Source organism: Fusarium proliferatum, assembly GCF_900067095.1.
Source record: "Fusarium proliferatum ET1 genome assembly, contig: FPRO_scaffold009, whole genome shotgun sequence".
NCBI classification, from domain to species: Eukaryota; Fungi; Ascomycota; class Sordariomycetes; order Hypocreales; family Nectriaceae; genus Fusarium; species Fusarium proliferatum.
The window spans coordinates 286,519-305,804 of record NW_022194798.1 but is presented as its reverse complement, the minus strand read 5'-3'; the positions used below and the strand labels follow the sequence as shown (position 1 = coordinate 305,804).

Sequence of the window (19,286 nt, the reverse complement as noted above, 5' to 3'; positions counted from 1 at the left end):
CTAATAACATGTCTATTCATTCTCAAATTGAATAGTACTCTAACAATAGAGAATAAACTACCTAATGGTGGCAAAAGCGCATGTCGACTGCCCTGAGGCATGCAAGCAGTAATGGGCTCATCGTGTTCGTAAACACAGATCCTGGCTACAGTGGGCTTAGCTCCGAGAAGCACGGGTAGCGCGCTGGGCTGTTCATGGTTCAGGGCAGAGAGCTCCTGGAACATCCGACGGGAAGCTGTAGCAATGCGCTTTCAGCAAGGCACTGCAAAAATGGAGATGGAATATGACTGAAGGTGTAAGGTTCAAGAGAAGAAATAGAGATATTTTCTATGAAAGCCTAACTAATCCAATTTTTAAACTCAAGAAACAGCACCAAAGCCAACTCCGAACTCCGAACTCCAGCATCCAAGATTCCCAAAAAGAACTAACATTATGAAAATGGTGCGCTATCAACCTCAAGCCTCAATGCTCTTCAACAGCTGACAAAGATCCTCCATCAATCCCTCCACCACCTCCGAAGCAATAACATCCTCCGAGTATCCCGCCACAATACTCATCTCACTACCCTTGGGCTCAACCGTGACCCAAACATCCGTAACATTAGGTGGCACAACAGTGTAGTCAACACTACACTCCGCACCATGCATGCCAAAGCTCTTCTGAGCCTCAGGCAGATTCTGGTACTGAAGGATCGAAGAAAAGCGAGGCATATCTGTGGAAGTAGGCCAGTTCGTGCATTGGCGGAAGATAGTCTCCCAGCCGAGATGTTCGTGTGATAAAGCTGAGATGTGCTGCTGGTGGACTTGTTGAAGAATTGTAGCTTGGGGTTGAGCGGTGTTGACGCGGATGGGGATGAGGTTGACGCATGGACCGTTGACCTTTTCTATGTCGTCGATGGGTAGAGAGCGGCCGGAGACAAGATGCGCAAAGACAACGTCGGATGTTCCGGTTGCTTTGGCGAGGACCATTGCCCAAGCGGCCTTGAGGTACGATGACACCGTGAGTCCTGACCCTTCGACCTTTGGAGATGGCACCGTCTTGACGATATAAGAGCCAGTCATAGCCTTGCTTCTTTGCGAAACACTAGGGAGACCAGTCATACTCGAGCCTTCCAGCAAATCGCCCCAGAACTTCATCGCGGGCTTGGTATCAATCGCCCTCAGCTCATCAATGTAATACGACATCTGTCGCGGGGCCTCAACCTCAACATCTGCTTCACCCCACGCCTGAAGCTGCTGGAAGAAAATCGGCAGCGACATGCCATCATACTGCGCATGGGAGATTCTAACCACAAGACTGTCCTTGTGCTCGCCTTGGACGAACCATGTCTTGAAGGGGGGTTCGTGAAGCTCAAGATGTTTCTTCTGATCTTCTTCAATGAGGTCTTTGCAGAAAGTGGATAGGTCCGTGGATGTAGTGTGTTCGTGGAAGGGGACGGTGAAGTTGTTGAGGATGGCTTGGTAGGAGTTTCCGCCGTGCTGGGTGAAGACTATTCGGAGGATCTCGTTCTTATCGACTGTGGTTTGGAGCGCGGTGTGGACGCGCTGCTTGTCGACCTTTTGGTTGTATGTGATTGTCGCGTGCATGAGCCATCGACCCTGTGTATGTTCGCGAAGAACAAGGGACTGAAACTCGGTTGTTTCGAGGATCTTTTCGACATCGAAGGTGCTGGGAAGAGAAGCCTTGATTGCTTCTTGGGTTGACTGGTCGACTCCCTCAACATGATGACTTGTTGCGTCGTGTAAGTGTGTAACTTGCTCGAGATGTGCAGCAAGATCTCTCAGGACAGGGCTCTGGAAGATCTGAGCGACGGTCATCTTGAGATCAACTGCTCTTGCTGCTGCGACGAGCTGAATAGCAGCAAGTGAATCTCCGTTGAGATGGAAGAAGTTGTCGCTTGCGCCGATTGACTCCGCAGGACGTCGAAGGACCTGACTCCAGAGCTGCTGAAGTTGCTTCTCCATGTTTGTCGAGACAGGAACTGATTGAGCGCCTGTGGTAAGGCGATACTCCTCCAATTTTCCATCGTCCATGTCCTCCAAAACCGCAGTGATTGCCCGACGGTCAAGCTTGCCTGATGAGTTCACCGGCAACTTGCCCATAGGGATGAAGAAATCGGGAATCATGTACTGAGGCAACACCTCAGCGAGCTTGAAGCGAATCTCCTCCGACGCCTTTCGCAGCGTCTCTGAGGGAGCCAACACTCCATCTCCAACCTGTTCCCCTCCAACTTCCACTGCCACTGCAATCGTAGGTCTATCCTCCCTCTTGACAAACACAGCCGCTGCTGATCTAATATCTTCCGATGATTGCACCACTGAGTACTCAATCTCCCCCAACTCAATTCTCTGACCGCGAATCTTGACTTGTGTATCCCGACGACCGAGATTGGTGTATGTCCCATCGTCATTCTGTTGAACCAAGTCGCCTGTGCAGTACATGCGATGTCCGCTGCCAAGGCTGTAACGCGCTGTAAAGCCAGGGTCTGTAATGAACGCGCCATCTGTTTTGGCGGCATCATTCAAATAGCCCTGCGAGACCTGAGGACCCTCAATGAGAAGTTCACCCGGGGCACCAATTGGGCAGAGGTTGTCGTAGTCATCGGGATCAACGACCCAAACACGACAGCTTGGTAGAGGAGAGCCGAGTATGTTGGCCTGCTTCCTGTCCGTGAATGGGGTCGCTGACACGATGGCGTAGATGGAGCATTCGGTTGGGCCGTATCCACCAAGAATGTCTGCGTGGTGGTCCATCCACAAGTCGAGGACTGATGGCTTGACTGGTTCACCAAGCAAGACGACCGTGTTGACGTTGGGTAGCTGCGACGGCTTGAGAAGCTCAGCAACCGTGGGTGTGATAGACAGGAAGTTGACAGCCCTTTCAATGATGAAATGCTGCAGATCGCTCATCCTCTCATCCTCAGAGGGCACACAGACACATCCTCCAGCAGACAGAGTGGTGAAGATCTCTTGGATAGCAGCATCAAAGGTATGTGCTGCGAATTGAAGCACTCGTGACATCTTGCTGAGACCAAAGACCTTCTTCTGACTGTCCAGACTAGACGAGATACCGGCATGAGTAAGAACCACGCCCTTTGGTGTACCTGTGCTGCCGGAGGTATACACGATCCAGGCTGGTTGACTGACGTTGATTTCGGTGACGCGAGTATACCATTTATCTGGGATGCCAACATCACTGAAAGAGACTCTCTTGCGCAGTGACTCATCAACAGTAAACATCTCGGGGCCCAGACCAGCGAGTCGTTCAGTTTGCTTGTTATCAGCCAGTACAACACTGACCTTCGCATCATCGACAATGAGCTTAATACGTCCAAGAGGGAGTTGGACTCCTAGTGGAACGACGACACCGCCGGCGCGTAAGATGGCGAGCATTGAAACAGCAGCCCACTGGGACTTATCCATGCAGACGCCAACGCTGGTACCATGACGAACGCCGAGACTGACAAGATGGTCGGAGAGTTTGCCGGAGAGATGCTTGAGTTGCTTATAGGTGAGGGTGCCGTCCCACGCGCTTATGGCTGTTGCGTCGGGCTGGTGGGACACCATGTCGAAGATGAGGTCATGGACGCAGCGATCGATGCTGGGGATGGGACCGCTGTTGACAGAGAGAATGCGGTCCAGGTCTTGAGGGCTCAGAGTGTCCATGTCGGAGAGATTTGTGCCTTTAGGCGCACTCTCAGCTTGCTCCAATTGACTGGCGATATGAGCAAAGGACTGCAACATGCGCTGCATCTGGGCTGTTGAAATGACAGCGTCGTCGAATCGTGACTCAATTGAGATGCCCTTTGATCCGATGTTGCACTCTACGGTGAGCGCATAGTCATCGAATTGCTCGGACATGTCCTGTCGGTGCACAAGACCAGGGAACTCGGCTGATGCATCGTCGCTATCTGCAGCTGGCTGGACAACAAAGAGGTGCTGCATGTCCAGGGCAGCGGCAGAATCGGGGACAAGCTCAGCAATGCGTTGGAGGCCAGTGTGCTCGAATGGGATCATTTCCGTGGCCTGTTGCTGCACGGTCTGAAGGAGATCTCGAGCGTTAGTGGATGAATTGATTCGCATCCTCACAGGAACGGTGGTGATAGTTGGCGCCAGCATCTCGATAATCCCATGCACAGGCGCATTTCTTCCAGACAGCGTAACCGCAAACACAACATCATTGCTACCGGAATACCGCGCAATCACAAGCGCCCAAGCAGCACGCAACAGATTCGACAGCGAAACCTCAGACTTTCCTTGTCTCACAAAGTCAAGACTCTGCACAAGCTTCTGTCGTGGCTGAGGCTGGTATCGCACAGAGGGCAGTGCAGGGAATGCAGTTGGGTTACCCTGAAGCTGCTCACGCCAGTAGCCCGCTGCTTGCGTAGCATCGGCTTGGCCGAGATAGGCGATGAAAGGCGTGTATGGTGCTGAGAGTGGTGTCGCGTCGTGCCAGTACATGTTGGAGACTTGGCGATACATCATTGTCAAGCTCCAGCCGTCGTACACGCTGTGGTGAGCTGTCCAGACGAGACGACGTTCACCATTAGACTCGATGATAGCGAAGCGCATGAGAGGTTTGCCTTCGGTCATGCTCAATGCACTATCGTGGTCGATGTACTCTTCGAGCGAAGAGGCAGTGTGCCACTCAAGTGGTTCGTTGACAACGACTTGTACTGAGCCGGACGCAAGACCCAGTAGGATACGGGTTCGCAAAACAGGCGCCGCTTCAGCCATCTTCTGCCAAGCAGCCTGTAGTCTCGCCACATTGATCTCATCACTCAAAGAAAAGATCCTTCGACTGATATACGCAGTCGGTTGCCGAGCAGTCGCAATCAGCAATCCCTCTTGAAGTGGCGTGCACGGGTAAACGTCCTCAATCTGCTCGGCCATGACTCCGCACCGCTCCGCAATCTCGGCACGGAGATCCACTTCTTTCTCGGCGCCGTGTTCGGGCCAGAGAGAGAATGGCGCCGGGATTGACGCTAGCGATGATTGGTCGTGGCCCTCGACCATTCGCGAGTCAAGGATGCTGGCGAGTTCGGAAAGACGAGGGTGTTCGAAGACGTCGGCGACGCGGAGGAGCATGTTTGTGCTGCGTGATGCCTCGACGAGTCGCATCGCGGTGATGGAGTCGCCGCCGAGATGGAAGAAGCTGTCCTTGGCTCCGACGGTGTTGGCTGGTCTTCCGAGAACGCTGGCCCAGAGCTGTTGGAGCTGTCGTTCGGTTTCGGTAGATACATCTGCTTTAGCTGCTGCATTGGGGCGGTAAATGTCTAGCTCTTCTGGTTTCATACCCTTCAAGAACAAGTCAATCGCTCGGCGATCAAGTTTTCCTGAAGAGTTGAGAGGTAATCGCGACATGGGGATGAAGATATCCGGGACCATGTATCGCGGCAGAACAGAAATGAGATGGCCTCGAACTTCCTCGAATGACTCTCGCATGACGATGGTAGGCTCCAGTAAATCAGCCTGCGACAAGCCCTGTAGATTATTATCCACAGCGCTGTTTTCCCCGCCATCTGCAATTTCTAGCGCTACAGCCAGCACTGAAGATTGACCAGCAGGACCATCGAGAAGCATAACAGCGGCTTGTGAAATCTCAGGCGCTGAGCGCACAACCCAATATTCGATCTCGCCAAATTCAACACGTTGGCCACGGATCTTGATTTGTGTGTCTCTGCGTCCAAGTGTTGTGTACGAACCGTCGCTGTTTTGTCGGACAAGATCGCCTGTTCGGTACATCCTTCTTCCAGGCTGAAGACCATGATGCTTGGTGAAGTCAGGGTCAATCAGGAATGATTTCGCCGTCTTGACTTCGTCGCCGAGATACCCGCGTGCTAAGAGTGGTCCCTCGATAAGTAACTCGCCAGGCGCACCGATGGGCACAAGGCGGTTAAAGTCCTTTGGATCGACGACCCAGAAGCAGCTGGCGAGTGGGACACCCAGCACGGGAACTTGGCGGATGTGCCTCATGGGTCTTGGGGAAACGGTTGCATAAATGGAACATTCCGAGGGTGCATATGACTCCAACACGATAGCTTGGTCTTTCCACAGGTCCATGACTGCTGGCTTGACAGGCTCTCCCATGAGAATGACTGTTTTGACGAGGGGGAGCTGCGCAGGGTCCAATAGGCCTGCGACTGTTGAGGTGAGAGATAAGAAGTTTACCTCTGCTTTGGCGATGAAGGCCTGTAGGTGATTGATGCGTTCGTCTTCAGAGGGAATACAAGTACATCCGCCCTGACAGAGCGTTGTGAAAACCTCTTGAATCGTGACGTCAAAGGTATGCGACGCGAATTGAAGAACCCTTGATCCATCACGTACGCCAAACGCATCGCCGTGGGAGCGGATACTAGAGCACAGAGCTGAGTGCTGAAGGACGACGCCCTTGGGTGTTCCTGTACTCCCGGACGTGTAGACTACCCAAGCGGCGTTGTCGGTGGTGACGGTAGAACAGACTGCTCTGCTGGGGTTAAGGGTTTCTTGAAGTGCGGCGTCGACTTTGATGAGATGGGGACCTGTTTCTGCAAGGCGCTCGAGTTGTTTGTCATCGACTAAGATGATTGGGGCTTTGGTATCGGTGATGATGGTCTGCACTCGGGGTAACGGCTGCTGCACGCCCATGGGTAGCACAACACCACCTGTTTTGAGCACGGCTAACATCGCGACTACAGCCCAGCGGGACTTATCCATGCATATACCAACCATGATCTCAGGTCCGACACCGAGATCCATGAGATAACCGGCGAGATTGCCAGCAGCGACTTCCAACTCTCGGAAGGTCATGATGCCGTCCCACGCGTAGACGGCCATCTCATCTGGTCGACGCTCGTAAACCTCGTGGAATAACGCGTGGATGGTTGAAGCGACGGGAGCTGGGACATCTCTGTTCTTAGCGACGATAGCCTGTTTCTCCTCTGTTGGGACGAGGTCTAGATTCGCGAGGGTGGAGGTCGTATGCTGGCTGAGGGCCTGGATGACGTGCTTTAGCTGGTTGAGCAGACGCTGCGCGACTTCGTGGCTTGCGACGCCGGGGATGTATTGAAGAACAAGATCGAGACTCTGGTCATTCTCGAGAATGCTTAGGTTGAAGTCGTACTCCGTTGATTCATCGGCTGATGCACGCTCAAGCTTGATAGAGTTGTTCTCTGTCGCACCGTCCATGTTTAGTGCGCGGGTGTATGAAACGGTGGTGTTGAAGAGCGTTTGCTGTTGTGTTCCTTGGAGAGAGTGCTGGATTGAGGCTAGAGAGGCACGCTGATGATCGAAGCCTTTGAAGAATCGGTCTTGGATTTGTCGGATGACATCAACGGTGGTAGAGGTGTAGTCCAATTGGACATAACAGATCATCATGTTGATCATGGGTCCCACGAGCCTTTCAACACCATCGATGGGAATGTCACGACCACTGGAAAGATATCCGAAGCAAATCTGGTTCAATTCCACGCGCGAAGCTAGCACCAAAGCCCAAGCTAATTGAGCTACGTTTGCAGCAGTGACGTTGTAATTGCGACACATGTCACGAAGGACAGAGACATCGGGGATATGAGCTGTAACAGCGTGGCCAGTTTCCATTTCCGAAGTGTCGTGTTGCTGATGGCCGAGTTGGAGATGGCATGGCTCAGCAGTCTCGAGAAGATCCTTCCAGTATTGGAGGTCTTCTTGTTCAGAGTGTCGGTGTTGCTCAAGGAAGGAGACGTAGCTACTATAATCCGAGCTGCGAGATAGAGAGATTGATGTCTTGGTGGGAGAAAGAGACTCGTAGGCCTCAAGTAGGTCGTTTACGAGCAGCTGAACGGAAGAAGCATCGACGAGAGCGTGGCTGATCTCGAAATGACCGAAAACATGTCCATCGGTGGTAGGAATGACGAGGAAGCGGTGCGAAGGACGCCCAACGGGGTCATGAAGGAGGGCGTGGTGTTTGATGAACCGCTGGACTTCCTCGTCGCTGGAACATGGCTCGATGATCTGGATATCAGCTTCCAGCGCCTTGAGAACAACCTGGTAGAAGCGGTCGTGGTGCGATAATGCGCCAGTGAAGATGGTTCGCATGATGGAATGCTGTCCAACGACTTGTCGCCAGGCATTGGCGAGTCGCGAAATGTCGACGGGTGATGAAGGATCGGCAGGGAGAATGCGACACGTCTGCTTGAGGCGGTATCGGGAGGGCGCTCTGAGTTGACTGAGAAGAATACCTTGTTGGATCGGCGAACAAGGAAGAACATTCTCGACGTTGGCCCACGAAAGGGAACCTGGCGTGAGACAGTGCTGGTACAGCGTGTCGAGATCGCCGTTGGTCAGTTGAGCGAGAGGGAAGTCGCTGATCGTGCACATCGGCTCAGCGACCACAAGCTCTTGAACACCCTTCGTAATGGCATGGGCATACTCTCCAAGCCAATCACGAATGGCCTGACTCTTGGGACTGTTATGGGGGTAGCCAACCATGAGATGTGTCTTGCCCGCATCGTCAATCGACACTTCAACGCTGAGGGCAGCATGTTGACGAACTTTACCACCAACAGAAGCATCGAGTTGTCCAACAGACTGATGAAGCTTGTCAAGAGTGAGAAGACCATCAGCGCGCTGGAGTTGTTGGAATTGCCCGTGGTAGTTAAATAGGACCTCAATAGGTCTGGAGCGCTGGGCTGCAAAGTCGAGGACTTCACGGCCGGAGTTGAGTTTGCGAAGATCCTTGACTTGGCTCAGGGTGGAGATGAAGGAGGTATCGTCAGAGGCGATGTTGAGAGGTGTGACGGTGGTGAACCAACCCACTGTGTCGGAGAGATCGTAGTTGATGTCCAGAGCTTGAGTGTCACGGCCGTGGCCTTCGATGAAGATCGATGGACCGGTACGATCGGTGAAAGAGTGGCGGAAAGAAGTTGATAAGGCGGCGAGGAGGATATCTGCGACACCAGAGCGTAGAGGTTCGTTGGCGGGACCAAGAAGTTGAGAAGTGATATGCTCATCCAACTGAACAGTCTCAAACACCTGATCTTCTGTGATGTACTCTCCAGGCTGAAGACCCCAGTAAGACCACGAAGACGTACCGTCAGCATCAGCAACAGGATCGATTGGCTTAGCCTGCTGGAGCACGGCGTTGCTCCATGTCGGGAATGGAAGAGACTGCGACGTAACCATGGAACCACTCTGAAGAATCTGCTCCAAGTCCTTGGCGATGATTCGCCATGACATGAGATCAATGACGAGATGATGAGCGGTCAGGAAGAGCAGCTGGCGATCTGGCGTTTGGATGAGCTCAGCTGCAAAGACAGGGCCGTGTTCGAGGTCGAGGGTGCTCTGTGACTCGAGCATAATCGCTTGCACGGCGGTATCATCGGCGGCGTCGTGAGACTTGAACCTGTATGAACCTGGGACGTGCTTCTCAATCCACTGCTGGTATCCATGCTCTTGAGATGCGAAACGAGAGCGGAGCATAGCGTGCTTTGTCACAACAGCCTCAATGGCCTTGGCGACAGCCTCCTCGCTGATGCCCTCGGATTGAAGACGGAAGCAAACACTCTGGTTGAACCGGTAAGATCCTTCCGAGTTGAGCCGAGCAGGCGCAATGTCCTCAAAGAACATCTTCTGAGCAGGCGACAGCTCAAAAGGATCATCTGGGATCTCAGCGGAGAAGACTTCACCATCACTAGCCTTGACGCGTGTTGCAAGGTCAGAAATAGCTGGACTCTGAAGAATGTCGCGAACGGTAACCACCAGCCCGATCTCACGGCACGCAGAGACGACTTGCATGGCAGTGATGGAGTCACCGCCCAGCGACATGAAGGATCGTCTGTAGCTGACGTTCGGGACGTTGAGAATAGCGCTCCAGATCTCGCGAAGCTTCTGTTCGGTGGGTGTGACGTTGAGATTCGCTTCTTCAGCAGCGCTTTCGAGCTCAGAGTATGAGGCGAGCTCTGTTGGGCTGAGACTGTTGATCCACTCGGTGACAGCTCGGCGATCAGCTTTGCCGGAGGAGTTGATGGGAAGGGTAGTCATTGGGATCCAAAGACGAGGAATCATGTAGTCAGGGATGTGTTGAGACAAATACATCTGGATCTCGGATGCGAGGAGTAGAGCAGTTGTCGTGTCGATTCCATCACGGCCTGCGATGCCGTTGTACGCTGTCTCATCGTGCGCAGCCTTATCGTCGTGAGGAACACTGAATGCAGTGATGAGCTGTCCATCAGTAGATCCTCTGGTAGTAAAGATGACACAGGCTCGAACGCCAGAGGAATGACGAGAGATGTGATACTCGATCTCGCCGACTTCAACACGCTTGCCGCGAATCTTGATCTGTTGGTCACGTCGGCCCAAGTTGGAGTATGTACCATCGTCGTTCTGTCGCACCAAGTCACCAGCGCGATACATACGACGACCAGTGGACTCAATGCCAAGATCGGTAAGGAAGGTAGGGTCGGTGATGAAGGAGTTGGCGGTCTTGGTGGCATCGTTGAGATACTCACGCGCGAGATGAGGACCTTCAATAAGGAGTTCACCTGGTACGCCGACAGGACACAGCTTGTTGTAGTCGCGGTAGTCAACGACCCAGAAGCGGCAGGACTCTAATGGTGTACCCAAGATCATGGCCTGGCGACGATCCGTCATTGGTTCGGGGGAGATGGCGCTTTGGATGCTGCACTCGGATGGTCCGTATGCATCCAAGCATGCTGCCTGTGGCATCCAGAGATCCAAGACTGAAGGCTTGACTGGCTCACCGATAAGGATGAGGGTCTTGACCAACGGCATCTTAGATGGCGATAACAAGCCAGCGACTGTTGAGGTGAGGGAGACGAAGTTGACGTCCATTGACACGATGCATCCCTCCAGGTCATTGAGACGCTCCTCCTCTGATGGTATACACACACAACCTCCGTAGTAAAGTGTTGTAAAAGTCTCTTGTATAGTAACATCGAAAGTGTACGCCGCAAACTGCAGGACACGAGACGAAGGGACAAGGCTGAATGCCGCGCCGTGAGATCGCATGCTAGTACACAGCGCATAGTGCTGCAACACAACGCCCTTGGGCACACCAGTGCTTCCAGAAGTGTACACGACCCAGGCTGCATTCTCAGGCTGCACAGCAGGGTTGGAGAACCCGAACTCAGCAGGGACGAGACCATCCATGAACTGGCGATTGACCTCAATGAGCTCTGAGTCAACACCAGCCAGACGAGCCTTCTGCTTCGCGTCAACGAGGATAACACATGCTTGTGTATCTTTAAGGATAGTCTGAAGTCGAGAAAGAGGCTGTTGGACTCCTAAGGGTAGAACGACACCGCCTGCTTTGAGGACTGCGAGCATTGACATAGCTGCCCAGATGGACTTGTCCATGCAGATACCGACCATGACCTCCGGACCAATGTTGAGGTTTGCCACGAGGTGCTTGGCAAGAGTGCTGGCGGCGAGGTCGAGTTCACGATAGGTCATTGAGCCGTCCCATGCGTGGAAGGCGAGAGCGCTGGGTTGGCGGTTGGTCATTTCCTGGACGAGGAGATGGACGCAGGAGTCGAGAGACTTGGGGGCTTCGCGGTTGATAGCGGTGATTAGCTGCTTATCTTCTGCGGGGACGAGATCAAGATCGCCGATGAGAGAGGTAGTCTTGCTGGTGCTGAGGACCTGAACAACATGCTTTAGGTGGTTGAGAAGACGCTGGGCTGTCTTTGTGGAAGCGGCGCCAGGGAGGTATTGCAGTGTGATGTCGATGCCGTTCTCGGTCTCTAACATGCTGAGATTGAAGTCATACTCGGTAGACTCATCAGCTGCGATCCTCTCCAAACGAATGGACTGAATATTGCGCGCTCCACCACTCAGATTGGGAGCCCTCACGTACGAAACTGTCGTGTTGAAGAGGGATTGCTGGGAGCTCGACAGCGAATGCTGAATAGTCGCCAAAGACACACGCTGATGCTCAAAGCTATCAAGGAAGCGATCCTGTATATCCTTCATGGCAGCAACACAGCTTTGGGAATAGTCCAGCGCAATGTTGCACACGATCATGTTGATCATCGGTCCAACAAGGGTATCTGCCCCATCGATGGGAATGTCACGTCCACTGGAGAGATAGCCGAAACAGACCTCATCGAGCTGTGTGCGGGAGGAAAGGACGAGAGCCCAGGCGAGTTGGAGGACGTTGGCGGGGGTGATATTGTTGGATTGGCAGAGCTTCTGAAGGGTCGTCATGTCCTGCATTGAGGTAGACACAGAATGACCCGCGTCTTCTTCAGAGGTGGTGAGATCCTCGCCGAGTTGGAGTTGACATGGCTCAACAGTAGCAAGGCGCTTCTCCCAGTAGCGCAGGTCATCTTCCTCGGAGCCCTGTTCCAAGAACGAGATGTAAGTGCCGTAGTCAGAACCAGAAATGTTTGCAGCGCCCTCGTAAGCTTGCAGAAGGGTGTTAACGAGGAGTTGAACAGATGATGCGTCAACCAGTGCATGGCTGATCTCAAAGTGTCCGTAGACATGGCCACCTTCTGTTGAGATGACCAAGAAGCGATGGGATGGTCGACCGAGATGATCTTCCATCAGCGCATGGCTAGCAATGCATTCGTGCACATCCTCCTCAGAAGAACAGGTGACGAAGCGGATGTCGGGCTCAACGGACTTGAGGACGACTTGGTAGAAACGATCGTTGAAAGGGATCATGGTGAAGATGGTGCGCATGATGGAGTGATTGCTGACGACTTGTCGCCAGGCATCTCCAAGTCTCTTGACATCAACACCCTCAGAGGCGGCGGGTATGACGCGACATGTCTGTCTCAATCGGTATGTAGTAGGCGACTTCAACTGACTGATGAAGATACCCTGCTGCGTGGACGAGCAAGGCAGGATATCCTCAACAGCATCCCACGCAATGTTAGTCGGTTGAAGAATATGCTTCTTCAGCGCAACAAGGTCGGTGCTGCTCAGATGCGAAAGCGGGTAATCACTCGCCGTGGCCGTTCGTTCTGTACTCATTAGTTCACTTACCGCAGAGGCGATAACCTCTCCATAGCGCTGTACCCATCGTCGCACATCATCGCCCTTTGGCGTACGACGGCTGAAACCTACACTGATACAAACACGTCCAGATTCGACGGAGACTTCAATTGTGATGGCGGCTTGCTGTCGTACTTTGTCGCCGATTGAAGTCTCGGATGGGTGGAGCTTGTGAATGCTGAGAAGACCGTCTGCGCGTTCGAGTTGTTGGAATTGGCCGTGGTAGTTGAAGAGGATCTCGATGAGGCCCTGAGAAGATGTGTTGGTGGTGTTGTACTTGGCTGCGAACTCGAGGGCGGTGGTATCGGCGTTGAGTTTGCGGAAGTCTTTTACTTGTTGAATGATGGGGATGAAGCCAGTGCTGGTGTCTGCGACTTTGAGGGGAGTTACGGTGGTGAACCAACCGACTGTCTCAGATACATCACCGCCAGCATCTCTGCCATGGCCCTCAACGTGGATAGTCGGTGCTGATCGGTCGGTAAAGACTTCCGCAAAAGACTGATGCAGAGCAGCGAGAAGAATATCTGTGACACCAGTTTGCAGCGGCTCATTCGCGGGACCCAGCAATAGAGCGCTCGTGTCTGCGCCAATAGCCAGAGTCTCAACGACCTGGTCTTCGCGAACAAAGGAGCCAGGCTCAAGGTTCCAGTAAGACCAGGACCCGACGTCGCTCTCCTCAGGCACCGCAACAGTCTTGGCCTGGTTCATAAGAGCCTTGGACCAAGTAGGGAAAGGCAGCGACAGAGAAGGCTGCAGTGTCTCAAAGCGCAGGAAATGCTCAAGATCAGCTGCGAGGATTCTCCAAGACATGAGATCAATTACAAGATGGTGCGCTGTCAGATTGACCAGCTGAGTATCATCCATCTCGAAAAGATCAACGGCGAAAACAGGTCCATACTCAAGATCCAAAGACCCCTGCGAGTGACGGATAATATCCTCTGTCATGGCGTCGTCACTGACCTTGTGCGTTTGGAAGCGGTAAGATCCCATGATCTGCTTCTCAACGCGCTGTTGCCAGCCCTGACTGTCTTGATCAGTCTGGAAGCGCGCGCGAAGCATAGCATGCTTGGTGACAATGGCCTCAATCGCACGAGCAACAGTATTCGCCGCAACGTTCTGAGGTATACGGAAGCAGACGTTCTGATTGAAGCGATGAGGTCCATCTGCTCGAAGACCCGAAGGCGCGATGTCTTGGAAGAACATCTTCTGCACGGGTGAGAGGTCAAAGGGCTCATCGGGGATCTCAATGGGGAGCTGCTCATCGCCTATCGTGTCGCTTGCCTCTTTGACTCGTAGTGCAAGCTCGGAGATAGCTGGGCTCTGCAGGATTTGTCGCACGGTTACGATGAGACCTTGCTTGCGACAGGCTGAAACGACTTGCATCGCTGTGATGGAGTCGCCGCCGAGAGAGAGGAATGAACGACGGTAACTGATGTGATTGATGGGCTTGTTCAAGACGTTGCTCCAGATCTCGCGCAGCTGCCGCTCCGTGGATGATACGTGGAGACCGTCTTCGACTTGGTGCTCGAGGTCAGAGTAGGAAGAAAGGTCCAGGTTCTTGATCCACTCGGAAATGCGACGTCGATCAGCTTTGCCGGATGAGTTGATGGGTAAGCTTGCCATGGGGATCCAGAGTCGAGGAATCATGTAGTCAGGAACATACTGCGACAGGTAAAGCTGAACTTCTGAAGCGACGAGCATAGCAGCTGGTTTGTCAACGGCATTCTCTCCATCCAACGCTGCACCACTGTAGGCAGCACCATCGCTAGGAAGACTGAAGGCGGCGACAAGCTGACCGTGGACGTACAGAACAACAGCCTGGATAGAAGAAGGATGACGAGTGATGTGATACTCAATCTCATCAACCTCGACTCTCTGTCCACGGATCTTGATCTGCGTATCCTGTCGGCCCAGCGTCGTATAAGACCCATCATCATTCTGCCTCACCAAATCACCCGTCTTATACATCCGTCTATTTCTCCCAAGGTCATACTTGCCCACAAACTCCGGATCAATAATGAATGACTTGTTCGTCTTGACCTCATCGTTAAGATATCCCCTCGCAAGAAGCGGGCCTTCGATGAGGAGTTCTCCCGGTGCGCCAATCGGACACAGACGATTGTAGTTCTTGAGATCGACGACCCAGAAACAACTCGCGAGCGGAATTCCGAGAACAGAGACCTGAGAGATGTGCTTCATTGGCTGGGGGGATACAGTAGCATAGATACTGCACTCAGATGGGGCGTAGGATTCGAGAACAGAGGCTTGGTCTTTCCAGAGATCGAGAACAGCGGGCTTGACGGGTTCGCCCATTAGGATCACGGTCTTGATCAAGGGAAGCTGGGAGGGGTCGAGAAGACCGGCGACAGTGGATGTCAACGAAAGGAAGTCCACTTTAGCGGAGGAGATAAAGGCTTGGAGATGGTTGACGCGATCATCTTCTGATGGCACGCAGACGCAGCCTCCCATACACAACGTCGTAAAGACCTCTTGGATCGTCACGTCAAACGTATGAGAAGCGAATTGAAGCACGCGCGCACCCTTGACACCAAAAGCCGTTCCATGGGATGTAATGCTCGTGCAGAGCGCAGAGTGTTGTAGAACCACGCCCTTTGGTGTACCTGTGCTGCCGGACGTGTAGACGACCCAAGCAGCGTTGTCTGTAGAAACAGTGGTACAAGCCGAGCGAGAAGCTGGCGGGAGAGTCCGGAAGAGCGCTTCGTTGACTTCGATGAGTTGTTGAGGACCAAGATCCTTGAGGCGATTGAGCTGAGCGTTGTCAACGAGGATGATGGGGGCTTTTGTATCGGAGAGGATGGTTTGGAGGCGCGAGAGTGGTTGGTCTGCGCCGAGGGGAAGAACGATTCCGCCGGATTTTAGAACGGCGAGCATAGAGACAGTCGCCCACCGGGACTTGTCCATACAAATGCCCACCATAACTTCCGGTCCAATGTCCATCTTCATAAGGTGCTCTGCAAGGCTACTCGCCGCGGTGTCAAGTTCCCGGTACGTCATGGTTCCGTCCCAAGCATACACCGCCATGGCATCAGGCTGGCTGTCCGTCACTCCTTGAACGAGGGTGTGTATACACGAAGCAACGGGCTGTCGACCTTCGCCATTGATGTCGCGCAGATGCTGGGCGTCTTTGGAGGAGATACCATCGAAGGAGTTGACTTTGGCGGATGGGTTGGCGACGATGAAGCGGATTGCTTCGAGGAAGCAGTTTAGCATCTTGGCGGCGTCTGCTTGGGAGGTCGTTGATGTCCAGATGTCGTAGTCAACTGCGATACCATTTTCGCCGATCTCGACATTGATGGAGTGATCATACTGCCTCATGTTAGCATCTTGCTGCGGGATTGAGTATCGGCGTAGGGGACTTACATCTGTAGGGCTGACTCCTCGCAAAAAGCTCATTTCAAGCTCTTTGTGCCCAGTAGACTTGGGCCTCCACTCCTTTCGGAACGAAAGAATCGAGTTTCCCCATTTGTGGCTCGTAGGAAGCTTAGCCCCCTTTGCCATCAGAGGAACCTTATCGTGCGCCATTCCTCGGAACACGTCGTCTGTAACAGTCTTGAGCATGTCCAAGACTGTAGGGTCATCTTTGAACTTGACCCGCAGTAGCAAACTGCTGATGAACAGACCAATCGCTCCGTCGATTCCAGGAAGATCCGTTTGTCTACCTGAATTGACGTAGGAAAAGGTAACGTCGTCTTTCATGGCGAAGAGCCGAAGGACAATACTCCAAGCGACTTGACAGACACTAACGAGGGTAACGCCGTAAGCATCGCAGAAGCGACGAGCTTCGTCAGCAGGAATGTCAACACGATCTTGAAGCGTGTGAAGACCGGCTTTTGGCTTGTTACCGCTTGCAAGATAGGTCTCCTCAGCATCACGTAGGTAATTCTGCCAATAATCCGCAATGCGCTCGACGTCTTGGAAACTCTCCTCCTCCATGCGCACAAAGTCTGTGTAAGGCATGGCTTTTGTGTCGGGGAGTTGGTTCTCGTATGCTGCGCAGAGGTCGTAGAGGAGAACATCTGCAGAGCGGCCGTCGATGACGGCGTGTGAGACTTCTAGTCGAAGGATGAGTTCTGAGGAGGATGCGGCGTAGATGTACATGTGATGGGGAACACTTCCGCTCTCAAAAGCGTTCAGCATTCCGTCGGCTTTGACTTGGGCTTCGTCGTGGAGGATGGTGACTTTGGGGTTGACTTCTGTCCAGACAACTTGGTCAAACGTTGACTGACGGGTCTCGCTCTCGAGAAATGTAGTTCGCAGACTTGAATGGCGCGCAACAATGCGAGGCCAAGCGTTTGCAATATGTGAAGCGGACAAAGAGTCTGGTACACTCGATTTGATCCTGAGAATAAAGCGACATTGGTAGGCAGCCGGGTTAACAGCCTGACTGATAAGGATACGATTCTGCATAGACGAGCAAGGACCAATACTCTCAATCTGTCTCGCAGGATCTTGAGCAAGCTGCTTCAACCGCGCATCGGGCACAGTATCAGTGCTATCAGACCCCGTAGCAGAAGCAGCATCGTCAGAGCTTGATGAAGACGTGCTCGTGTCACTGTTCCCAACACGATCATTGAGGATGAGATTGTGTGGATTGCTCTCATGCTTGGAGATGATGCGTTCAACAAGCTCAGCGAGCGTCTTGCACTGCACTGTATCCACGATATCAATGTGAATACCACGCAGACGGCATTTACTGAGGAACTGAACAGCCGAGAGGGAGTCTCCACCCTGTACGAGGAATGATTGGTCGAGGTTCAACTCCTCAGTGCTGATGTGCAGCGCATTGGCGAGTTCAAGGTGCAGGATATCCTGCATAGCGTCGGTGTGAGCCATTGTGCTGTTGCAGTGCAAAGAATGAAAACTATTGGAGAAAGGGTATATTGGGTATAATGATTGCGTTTACGAAAACTACATTGCTTGAGAATCTTGTTCAACTATATGATGCTGTATTCTACGGTATGGAGCTTAGGTAATTGGTGTTGAGGTCGGGCGTGGAGTGCTGGGATGGAGGGGGCTGACAGGATCGAGTTCAGGATCAGGATCAGGATCGGCGCTATCGGCAGGATTGTCCCATGTGGCGCACTACGGCACGGTAAGCGGCAGTCAGCATCACAGTACAGTAATAGAGGGACTTTGGGAGAATTAGGTTCATTGAGATAAGGGAAAAGATGGTAAGCGATAACGAATCGAGAAGTAAATATGATCTGAGACTTTTAGTGAAGGTCCGGAGATAAGCGTGGGGGAATATGCCTCAACTGCCGCAGCGAAGTGATCAAAAAGGTTCATGAAGTTATGTGTTCGGAAGATAACCCCTTTGGGATATAGACCTTGTGAGGGGAATAACACGGTTTTTTATTGTCAATAATGTAGAGCATTGACGATGAAAGCGTGCGAGCCTGCTGCTAAACAAATATCTCATTGTCAACGGAGTCTCGGTCACGGTGATCGGACCCTCGGCAGACTCAAATGCCCCAACGGCACGACGTCAAGCATAGTGAATCTCCTCAGAGTGGAATAGCATCACCTTTATTCCACGTAAAACAGGCCCTGATTCGTCATAACCTGCAATTATGACAGTTGATCATCTCGCTGAACCTCGTGGCTAAGCCCCTCAGGCTAGTTTCACATGCAATCACGGCGTGCACGTATTATCCTCACTCTATCACGCCATCAAATAGTTTCCCTCGCAAATATTTAAATGCTGGACGTGCTCGCATTGAGAAATAAAGATCTTATCGTGGCGCTTTTAGTCTTCCAGGGCATCTAACTTTTCTTTCGGTCGCATCGTCATGCAAGTAATTAATTTGACTTCACTTGTGCGAAGGGTTTAATTAACGAAAGTCAATCTTGCGCAGTATCGAGACTACGAAAGTATACTATTTCCGAGAAAATTAAAGGTTAAGGCGATTGAACTCCAAAGGCAATCGGGCAAGACAGTTGCTTCAACTACGATTCATCTCGCAGTTGATAAATTACAGATGACGGTGAGTACTGTTTAGTGACTGCGAATGCTCCTAAAACGAGACCGGAGAGGAGAAGAAACTACTGCATCTGGCACTGCCGAGGAGACAACTGATACTACTGACTACTCAATAAGTGAGTCGTCTTTACAGACGACTTGTTACCACTGCAGCTACGACAGGCGGATATCTAGTAAGTGAGCAAGGAACACCGATGAAAACGTGACAGCACTGCAAGATATATCCACTCACTGCAGCATCACATGCGTTTCGCATTGCACAGAACTCCAAAGGGCCTTGAATCGTGCAGATACAGAAACTTCAGCGC

At 52.5% G+C, this 19,286-nt stretch overlaps 1 protein-coding gene across 1 annotated transcript; it reads right to left on the bottom strand.

Annotated features, from left to right (window-relative positions):
• Positions 1-455: 455 nt before the first annotated feature.
• FPRO_15719 (uncharacterized protein) lies at positions 456-17,831 on the bottom strand (the record flags this gene model as incomplete). Its single annotated transcript, XM_031219931.1, has 3 exons — positions 456-7,433; positions 7,488-16,304; positions 16,359-17,831. 3 exons carry the CDS (start codon positions 17,829-17,831, stop codon positions 456-458), a joined length of 17,268 nt encoding a protein of 5,755 aa, XP_031085640.1.
• Between the last annotated feature and the right edge of the window lie 1,455 nt (positions 17,832-19,286).